We start from the raw sequence: 10,480 nt of genomic DNA on the forward strand, positions 1-10,480 counted from the left end.
CTGGCCAGCTTCCCGTAGCGAATCGGGGGGGCCGGGACAGTTGGGGGGCCAGGGCCGCTGGGGGGCCGGGACAGTTGGGGGGCCGGGGCCGTTGGGGGGCCGGGGCCGTTGGGGGGCCGGGACAGTGGGGGGCCGGGGCCGTTGGGGGGCCGGGCGTTACCTGGCCAGCTTCCCGTAGCGAATCGGGGGGGCCGGGACAGTTGGGGGGCCAGGGCCGCTGGGGGGCCGGGACAGTTGGAGGGCTGCGGCCGTTGGGGGGCCGGGGCCGCTGGGGGGGCCGGGCGTTACCTGGCCAGCTTCCCGTAGCGAATCAGGGGGGCCGGGACAGTTGGAGGGCTGCGGCCGTTGGGGGGCCGGGGCCGCTGGGGGGCCGGGCGTTACCTGGCCAGCTTCCCGTAGCGAATCAGGTCTTCCAGCTCAATGGCCTGGATTTTGTTGTGGTCCAGATGCAGCTCGTTCAGGGTCTCGGGCAGGTCTGGGGGGCAGAGAGGGGGTCAGGGGCTGGGAGCCGGGGCAGGGGACGTGCAGGGCCGACTCGGGAGGATCCCAAGGGTGGGGGAGTGGGGGGAGCTGGGTTCGATCGGAGGGGATTGCTGGGGGGCCACGGTGCAGGGGGGCTCCGAGGCCCTGACCTCCAGCTCTCCCCACCCCCCAGGCAGAGTGGCGAGGGGCCCCAGCGCTCCGGGGAGTGGGGGGTCCCGCCCAGAGTGGGGGGTTCCAGCCATGGAGGGGGCGGCACGGGGGGTCCCCAGACACCATGGGGCCAGCCAGCGGGCTGGGGGGCAGATGGGGGGCTGAGGGGGGGCTGGGGGGTCACCTTTGGGGATCCCCGTCAGCTTGGCCTCTGAGATGCGCAGGTAATTCAGCTTCAGGCCGTCGAAGGCGCCGGGTTCGAATCCGCTGTTCTCCAAGGGGTTGCCCCCCATCTCTGGGGGCAGAGAGACCGGAGTCACCCACAGCTCGTCCAGCCCGGGGGAACTCTCCCCCCATGGTCAGGGCCAGGTGCTGGGGGGCACCAGGGGGTGGGCAGTGGGGAAGGGGGCGCTCTCCCCAGGTTGTTGGGGCGGGCGCTGGGGGGGTGGGCAGCAGGGCAGAGGGTGCCGGTGATCAGGATTGGGCCCCTGGGGGGCTGGCAGGCGGGATGCTGGCGCGATGGACCCACGGGGGGCTGGGAGGCAGGATGCCAGGCTGATGGGCACATGGGTGGGCGGGAGGCTGGGGTAGCTGGGCCCCTGGCAGTATGGTGGGGTGACAGGCCCATGGGGGGCTGGCAGGCAGGATGCCAGGGCGATGGGCTGGGAGGCGGGATGCCAGGGTAGATGATCTGGCAGGTGGGATGCCAGGGGATGGGACCCTGGCAGGTGGGATGCCAGGGCGATGGGCTGGGAGGTGGGATGCCGGGGTAGATGGGCCCCTGGCAGGTGGGATGCCGGGGTGATGGGCTGGGAGGCGGGATGCCGGGGTAGATGGGCCCCTGGCAGGCAGGATGCCAGAGTAGATGAGCTGGCAGGCGGGATGCCAGGGTAGATGGGCCCCTGGCAGGCGGGATGCTGGGGTGATGAGCTGGCAGGTGGGATGCCAGGGTGATGGTCTGGCAGGCAGGATGCCAGGGTAGATGAGCTGGCAGGCGGGATGCCAGGGTAGATGGGCCCCTGGCAGGCGGGATGCCGGGGCGATGGGCTGGCAGGTGGGATGCCGGGGCAGATGGGCTCCTGGCAGGCCGGATGTCGGGGCGATGGGCTGGCAGGCGGGATGCCGGGGCCATGGGCTGGCAGGTGGGATGCCGGGGCAGATGGGCTCCTGGCAGGCGGGATGCCGGGGTGATGGGCTGGCAGGTGGGATGCCAGGGTAGATGGGCTCCTGGCAGGCCGGATGTCGGGGCGATGGGCTGGGAGGCGGGATGCCGGGGTAGATGGGCCCCTCGCAGGCAGGATGCCAGGGTAGATGGGCTGGCAGGTGGGATGCCAGGGTGATGGGCTGGCAGGCAGGATGCCAGGGTAGATGGGCCCCTGGCAGGCGGGATGCTGGGGTGATGAGCTGGCAGGTGGGATGCCAGGGTGATGGTCTGGCAGGCAGGATGCCAGGGTAGATGAGCTGGCAGGCGGGATGCCAGGGTAGATGGGCCCCTGGCAGGCGGGATGCCGGGGCGATGGGCTGGCAGGTGGGATGCCGGGGCAGATGGGCTCCTGGCAGGCCGGATGTCGGGGCGATGGGGCTGGCAGGCGGGATGCCGGGGCCATGGGCTGGCAGGTGGGATGCCGGGGCAGATGGGCCCCTGGCAGGCGGGATGCCGGGGTGATGGGCTGGCAGGTGGGATGCCAGGGTAGATGGGCTCCTGGCAGGCCGGATGTCGGGGCGATGGGCTGGGAGGCGGGATGCCGGGGTAGATGGGCCCCTCGCAGGCAGGATGCCAGGGTAGATGGGCTGGCAGGTGGGATGCCAGGGTGATGGGCTGGCAGGCAGGATGCCAGGGTAGATGAGCTGGCAGGCGGGATGCCAGGGTGATGGGCTGGCAGGTGGGATGCCAGGGTAGATGGGCCCCTGGCAGGCGGGATGCCGGGGCGATGGGCTGGCAGGCGGGATGCCGGGGCAGATGGGCCCCTGGCAGGCCGGATGTCGGGGCGATGGGCTGGCAGGCGGGATGCCAGGGTAGATGGGCCCCTGGCAGGCGGGATGCCGGGGCAGATGGGCCCCTGGCAGGCGGGATGCCGGGGCAGATGGGCCCCTGGCAGGCCGGATGCTGGGGCAATGGGCTGGCAGGCGGGATGCCGGGGCAGATGGGCCCCTGGCAGGCTGGAGGTCGGGGCGATGGGCTGGCAGGCGGGATGCCGGGGCAGATGGGCCCCTGGCAGGCCGGATGCCGGGGCGATGGGCTGGCAGGCGGGATGCCGGGGCAGATGGGCCCCTGGCAGGCAGGATGCCGGGGCGATGGGCTGGCAGGCGGGATGCCGGGGCAGATGGGCCCCTGGCAGGCCGGATGCCGGGGCGATGGGCTGGCAGGCGGGATGCCGGGGCAGATGGGCCCCTGGCAGGCAGGATGCCGGGGCGATGGGCTGGCAGGCGGGATGCCGGGGCAGATGGGCCCCTGGCAGGCCGGATGCCGGGGCGATGGGCTGGCAGGCGGGATGCTGGGGCAGATGGGCCCCTGGCAGGCCGGATGCCGGGGCGATGGGCTGGCAGGCGGGATGCCGGGGCAGATGGGCCCCTGGCAGGCCGGAGGTCGGGGCGATGGGCTGGCAGGCGGGATGCCGGGGCAGATGGGCCCCTGGCAGGCCGGAGGTCGGGGCGATGGGCCCGGCAGCCCCGTCTCACCGATGCAGTTCATGTTGTTGAGCCCCTTGAAGACGTCCTTGGGCACCTTGCGGATCTTGTTGTCGTGGATGCGCAGCTCGACCAGGGAGGGCGGCAGGTTGGGCGGGATCTCGGCCAGCTGGTTCTTGGAGATGTAGAGCTTCTGCAGCCGGTGCAGGGGGCTGAAGGCCTTTTCGTGCACCCGCGAGATCTTGTTGTTCACCAGCACCAGGGCCTGCGGGCGGAGGCGCACAAGGGTTACCAAGCCAGCAGGGGCTGCAGTACCAGCCTCTCCCGGCAGGGGGTGCTGCGAGCGTCACAGAGTGCTGGGGGGGCAGGGCAGGGGTACGCTGTCGATGCCAGGGGGCGCTGTGGGGCCGGGCCGGGGGGAAGCAGAGGGCGCTGTGGGGCGGGGCAGGGCGGGGGGGGCTGCGGGGGGGCTGCGGGGCAGGGCTGGGCCGTGGGGAGGCAGGGGGCGCTGTGGGCAGGGCCGGGCCGTGGGGAGGCAGGGGGTGCTGTGGGGCAGGGCAGGGTGGGGGGGGCTGTGGGGGGGCTGTGGGGCAGGGCCAGGCCGGGGGGAGGCAGGGGGTGCTGTGGGGCCAGGCCAGGGGGGTGGCGGGGCAGGGCTGGGCTGTGGGGAGGCAGGGGGCGCTGTGGGGCAGGGCCGGGCTGGGGGGGCGGCGGGGCGGGGGGCAGGGCCGGGCGGGGGCTGTGGGGCCGGGCCCCCGGGGGACGCACGTAGAGGTGATGCAGCCCCTTGAAGTCGTCGCGCCGCAGCTCCGTGAGCTGGTTGTTCTGCAGATCCAGCAGCTTCGTGTCGCGGGCGATTTCCTTGGGCACCGACCTCAGGCCTGGGGGGAGAGACGGGGGGTGAGGCGGGCCCGGGAAACCCCCATGTTCCCCCCGCAAACCGGGACTCCGAGACGCCCCTGCAGGGGAGAGCCCCACCGTCCCCGTGCCGGCCCCACTCCCCGCCCGGGGCTGGGGGGAGAACCCAGGAGTCCTCGCCCCCCCCCCTTCCCACCCCCCGCTGCGGGGCAGGAACCCCGGCGTCCGGGCGTACCCAGGTCGGAGCACTGCACCACCCGCAGGTGGCACCGGCAGCCGAAGGGGCAGAGCCCCCCGTAGGCAGGAACGACGTCCTCGAAGTCGGGGACCCCCGAGGTGGGGAAGATGCCCGAGGCCTCCTCTTCGTCCCGCTGCACGGCCGGCCCCTCGTCCATGGCGAAGTCCCAGAAGGCCGGCTGCTCGAAGGGCAGCGCCCGCGCCAGGCCCAGCAGGGCCGCCAGGAGCAGGGCTCGCAGCATGGTGGGGCTGGGGGCGAGAGGGGAGGACGGGGTTAGGGGCAGCCTGGGGGCAGGGGCTGCTGATACGGGGACCCCCCGCCCGGCGCCGGGCTGCGGCTGGCTCTGGGGTGGAGCGGGGAGCAGCCCCGTGGGGCCCTGTGCCCAGCAGGCGAAGGGTCCGTGGGGTGAGCCGGGGCCGGGCCGCAACCCCACCTCTGCGGCCGGGATAAAATAAGCTCCACAATGACAGGCCAGGCTCCGGGGCCACAATTAGAGACTCCACAAGGGACCAGCCCCGAGCGCCGGGGCCGGGGGGGGGGGCTGGCATGGCTCTAAACAGCCGCCCACAGACCCCACTGCCAGGGGCAGAGATGGGGGGAAATAGAGGGGGAGACAGCTGGCATGGCTCCAAACAGCCGCCCACAGACCCCACTGCCAGGGGCAGAGATGGGGGGGAATAGAGGGGGAGACAGCTGGCTACAGGGGGTGCAGGGACCAGACCCCCCCCCCAAATCCTCACCCGCGGCCCCAGCACGAGTCCCCCATCCCGGAGCCCAGTCAGCTCTGGGAGTGGAGGGGGTCTGGTGGGTCAGAGTGTGTGGGGGGGGCTGGTAGTCAGGACTCCTGGGTTCTGTCCTGAGAAGTGGGGTTCATCCACTTCTGTGCCTCAGTTTCCCCCGCCATTCTGAGAGCGAGAGGGGGCTGTGTGTGGGCCGAGGGGAGGGGGCCGCCGGCCGGGCAGACGCCAGTGGGGAGCGGTTACCTTGGGAAGGGAGCCGGGCATGACGCCACCTGCCCATTGCCTCGCTTTTTCCATGCCCCCCGCCCCCCGGCCGCAGCCACGGAGGGGTTCCCAGCCCGGGTTACGGGGGGGGGCGCAGCCCCAGGAAGGCCAAAGAGGAAAGCAGAGCCAGTGCCCCCTGCCGAGCCCCCCACAGCACGGCGCCCCCCACGCCCAGCCCTGGCTGCCAGGGGAGAGCCTGGCTCCCTTCTGCCCAGGCCGAGCTCCCCACGGCTCTGGCTGTTTGTTGGCTTTGACTCGGTGCCGGGGCTGGGGGGGACTCAACTCACGTTCCATGGGGCAGCGGAGGGGAGCGGGGGGCAGGAAGCACGATTCAGGCCCAGCCCCAGAGCGCAGCAATCGGGGCAGGGCCCGGTTCAGAGCTCAGCTCCCCCAGGGCCAATCCGGAGTCACTCCTGATTGCGCTGGGGGCAGGGCCGGTTCTGCTGCTCTGTACGTCCGGAGGATCCTGTCCCAGTCCAGCAGCTCGGCCAGGACTCAGCCCCGGCACCAGCTCCAGCTCCGGGGATGCAGCCAGCAATTACAGCCGGCTGCTGTCCCCGGCCAAACCCACGCGGCACCCCCAGCCCTGTGGCCCCCCCGGTGCCCACAATAGAGCCTTTGTCCCCGCAGCCGAGGCGTGTTTGCGCTCAGCGGCCGGAGCGGAATAAGGGGGTCACGCCTAGGGGTTTGGAACCGGCGCGGGGCTGGGGCCGAGCCAGGGACTGGGCTGGGCCCGGCAGACCACAGAGTTACTGCCACGGGGCCGGGGGGGGGAGGCGGGGGAGACGGGGCCTGTGCCCACAGGGGAGCGCCGGCTCCCATCCAGCCCCAGGGTTGGGGTCTGGGAGGGTCACTCAACTGACTGCAGGGGGTCAAGGCTGGATCCTGATTTCAATAACAGAACCCAGGTGTCCGGGCTCCCAGCCCCTTGCTCTGACCCACCAGACCCCCCTCCCCTCCCAGATCCGGGGAGAGAACCCAGGAGTCCTGGCCTCCCACCTCTAACCACGAGCCCCCACTGCCCTCCCAGAGTTGGAGAGAGAACCCAGGCGTCCTGGCTCCCAGCCCCCCTTGCTCTAACCCACCAGCCCCCACTCCCCTCCCAGAGCTGGGGAGAGAACCCAGGAGTCCTGGCTCCCCCCTGCTCTAACCACCAGCCCCCACTCCCCTCCCAGAGCTGGGGAGAGAACCCAGGAGTCCTGGCTCCCCCCTGCTCTAACCACCAGCCCCCACTCCCCTCCCAGAGCTGGGGAGAGAACCCAGGTGTCCTGGCTCCCAGCGCCCCCCCCCCCAACTGAGATCAGGGCCCCATTGCGCAGGGCGCTGCACCCGACCCCCGGGGGAGACATCCCCACCCTGAGAGCTGAACGGGCAAACGCAGGGTCATTGTCCACAGTTCCCAGCTGCAAGCACCATGTGACAGTGCCAAGGAGCCTGGGCTGGCGCCGGGAAGGGAACCCAGGCATCCTGGTCGGGCGTGGAGAACAGATTCATCCTGGAGTTCGATTCCGGGTACAGGGCCAGGGCTGCCGGCCCAGCAGATGCCACCTCACCAGCCCTTCTGCCAAGGTCTCCTGGGGGGCTGTCGCTGGAGTGGGGCTCCATGGGCATGTCTATAGCCGTTGGGAAAGGGATGGAGCAGCAGGGAACCCAGGAGTCCGGGAGTGCCCAGCACACGGGCTGCCTGGGAACACTCCTCAGCACAAGCCCTGCCAGGACTCCTGGGTTCTCCCCTGGCTCTGGGAGGGGAGGGTGGTCTAGTGGTCAGAGCAGGGGGGCTGGGAGCCAGGACTCCTGGGTTCTCTCCCCAGCTCTAAGATCTAGGAAGGGGGCTGACTCGGGCGCACACCGATCCTGTGGCTCGGTCGGTGGGTCTCTGCTTGAAGCCAACCAAAGGGCTGCAAATGGAACCCAGGAGTCCTGGCTCCCCCACACCCCCTGCCCCACTCTAACCATCGGACCCCACTCCCGTGAGAGAACCAAGGCAGCCTGTGATTAAACCTTCCTCGCTGCCCCCCTGAAATGTCCCCTCCGGTGCCCCCAGCTCCGGGGGCCGACAGGGGCACTTTCCTCACAACCTCTGGCCACGCAGCCTCAGCACTCGCCACCTCCAGCCCCGGCGTCTCCGCTCCACCAGGGCTCTGCCAGCCGTCGGGTTCCCACGTGGCGCCGTTCCCTGATGCCACTGGGTGGTGGGTGGCCCAGGCAGCCCCCCCTCTCCAGTAGCCAGGACTCCTGGGTTCTCTGCCCAGCTCTGGGAGGGGAGCGGGGTCTGGTGGTTAGAGTGGGGAGCCTGGGAGCCAGGACTCCTGGGTTCTCTGCCCGGCTCTGGGAGGGGAGCGGGGTCTGGTGGTTAGAGCTGGGGGGCCTGGGAGCCAGGACTCCTGGGTTCTCTGCCCGGCTCTGGGAGGGGAGCGGGGTCTGGTGGTTAGAGCGGGGAGCCTGGGAGCCAGGACTCCTGGGTTCTGTGCTGCAGTGGGGTGACTCCGGATGACCAGCGCTGGATCTGGGATGTGATCCACCCCCTCCGGTCCAGAAAGCATCCGTCCAAGACAGCTTGTTTGCCGGCTGGGAATCCCTCCCGCTCGTTCCCCTGAGCGCCAGGGACAGAGGAAAAACCGACAGATCCTGTTTTCCATCCCCTCGGCGCCTGCCAAGACAAGCCAAGCTGGGAGCGCAGAACATGGGGCTCAGAGGGGAACGTACAACCCCAAGGCAACAGTGCAAGAAGCCAGGAGTCCAGGGAGCTGCTCTGTGAGGGAATCGCCCCCCTGCACTGAGGCTACAGCCCCCACCCCACACCAAAAAAAAACAACAGAACCCAGGAAACCAATACCAAGGAATTTCCCCCCATGAATGGGGGCTGACCCCCCAGAAAAATAGAACCCAGGAGTCCTGGGACCTGATGCTGGAGGAATCTCTCCCACTGGATTGCAGCTGCCCCCCTGCCCCAATACAGAACCCAGGAGTCAGGGGAAGATCTGTCTGTTTTGGGACAGGTGAGGAGCCCCTACTCCACCCTCCCCAAAAAAAATAGAACCCAGGAGTCCTGGAAGCTGATGCAGAGGGAATTCCCCCACCACCATGGGAGATATGCCCCCCCTAGAACCCAGGAGTCCAGTGAGCTGATGTGGGGGGGTCTATCTGCTTTGGGAGTGCTCCGTGCCCCGAAAAGTCACTCCAGCTTCCTGGGTCCAAAGCCGCCCCTGTCAGCGCCAGAGCCCTACCTTCGGGGGGATTCAGGTGGGGAATGCGGCCGTTCCCGGGGGTGTCTGCTCGTCTCCCCTTCCCGCAGGCTGGGAGCAGGACAGGACAGGGCGGGCAGCACTGTGGGTCTGGCTGGGTGGATTCACTCCCTGGGAGCTGGATGCCGGATGCGCACACACAAGCCAGGCCCACATCTGGATCCCATCAGCCACCTGCCAAAAAGCCAGAGGCCGGGAAAGTCAAACCCACACAGAGATGGGGGGGCGCTGTGGGGCAGGAGGAGCTGGGGGGATTCTAATCCCCATTTGGGGCAGCACGGGATCTATGGGGGGATGAAGAGCTGTGGGGGAGACCTTGTATAGATACAGCTAGGGTGTCTGGGGGGGTAGGGATGGACAGAGGGATAGACGGAGGTGGGGGTGTGTGACAAAGTGGGAATGTGCTTAATGTTTTCTCTGAATACTGGGTGGGTGCCTCAGTTTCCCCATGCGTTTCTTAAGTATCTAGGTGGGGGGATAGAGGGCCCGTGTGATGCCGTCTGCACAGAGAATGGCTGACGGCCTGTCTCCTGGGCCCCCCTCTGCAAAGGTGCCAACTGAAGGGTGTGACAAAGTGTGAATGTTCTCTCTGAATACTGGGTGGGTGCCTCAGTTTCCCTAGGCATTTCTCAAGTGTCCAGGTGGGGGATCAGGGGGGTGATGGTCGCAGAGCCCTGGGGGGCAGCGTGATGGGGTCTGCTCAGAGAATGGCCGACACCCCGTCCCCTGCAAGGTGCCGACTGAAGGGGCTGGGGAACAGAGACCAGGTGGCTCCTGGCCCGGGAAAGGGTCAAAGGCCGGAGGAGGGAGAGAGAGTTTCAGTTTGGGGCTGGCTGGGGAAATGGGGGGAGGCCCAGATGGGGCTCTGGCCTCCCTGCCCCCCAAGACGGACCCGGCTGAGGGGTCCTGGTCTCTGCACCTGCAAGCTCTGTGTTAGACCATGTTCCTGTCGTCTAATAAACCCTCTGTTTCCCCGGCTGGCTGAGAGTCCCGTCTGACTGAGGAGTTGGGGGGCAGGACCTTCTGGCCCCCCCAGGACCCTGCCCGGGGGGACGCGCTGCGGGAAGCGCCCGGTGGGGCAGGAGAGGCTGGAGGCACAGGGGCCAGACCCAGGACGGTGGAAGCCGGGGCAGCGTCTTGCCCTGGGGACAGTCGGCGCCAAGAGAGGAGGGTCCCCAGAGTCCTGCCCGGCTTCGCGGGGAGCCGGTCCGAGCATGGCCCGGGGACCCCGCGTCAGGATGGAGAGACGGATGAATGGAGGGGGCGGGGGATGGACAGACAAATGGAGGGGGTGACAATGGGAGGCGGTCTCTTGGTTTTGTCAGTGGTTTGCACGCCGAGGGGATGACTCAGTTTCCCTGGGTGTTACGGGTTTAACGAGGGGGTGGGAGAGGGGGTTTGTGGGGACACAGGGCCAGCGAGGGAATGTGGGACCCCGGCCAATGGCCTGGAGAGTGGAGACCCCAGAGACTGGGGACCTGGGGACCGGGAGCCCCAGCCGGGTCTGGCCAGCTGGGGGACAGTGGGCTGCGGAGGGAGGACCCCGGTGACCGGACCAGCCGGGTCCAGCCAGAGGGGCCAGAGGACAGAGGAGAGGAGAGGGGGCCCCCCGCGACCTGTTTACCTGGAGAGAAGACAATGGATGGGGGGGGGCTTGGGGGAGGTGGCGTCAGATGCCCCGCTGGAAGACCGGAGGGTGGGGGCTCGGAGAGGTGTGGCTCCAGGAGGTGGAGGGGCTGGACCCCCGGGAAGGGCTGTCACAGTGAAGGGGGTTCCCCCCAGGGACCATATGGGGCCAAGAGTCCGCACGACCTGTGAGTCCGTGACAGAGGGGCAGGGGGATGGACAGACAGATGGAGGGGGTGGCTCCTGGA

General features: G+C 69.3%; 1 protein-coding gene across 1 annotated transcript; it reads right to left on the reverse strand.

The window, feature by feature from the left end:
* Positions 1-817: 817 nt before the first annotated feature.
* BGN (biglycan) lies at positions 818-8,746 on the reverse strand (the record flags this gene model as incomplete). The annotated part of the gene is given in 5 exon segments (XM_037888892.2): positions 818-928; positions 3,313-3,526; positions 4,030-4,142; positions 4,355-4,605; positions 8,589-8,746. Coding segments are annotated over 4 exon segments (682 nt in total), but the record flags the coding sequence as incomplete, so codon positions are not given.
* Between the last annotated feature and the right edge of the window lie 1,734 nt (positions 8,747-10,480).

This window comes from Chelonia mydas, unplaced genomic scaffold (genome assembly GCF_015237465.2).
Source record: "Chelonia mydas isolate rCheMyd1 unplaced genomic scaffold, rCheMyd1.pri.v2 scaffold_93_arrow_ctg1, whole genome shotgun sequence".
Classification (NCBI taxonomy): Eukaryota; Metazoa; Chordata; order Testudines; family Cheloniidae; genus Chelonia; species Chelonia mydas.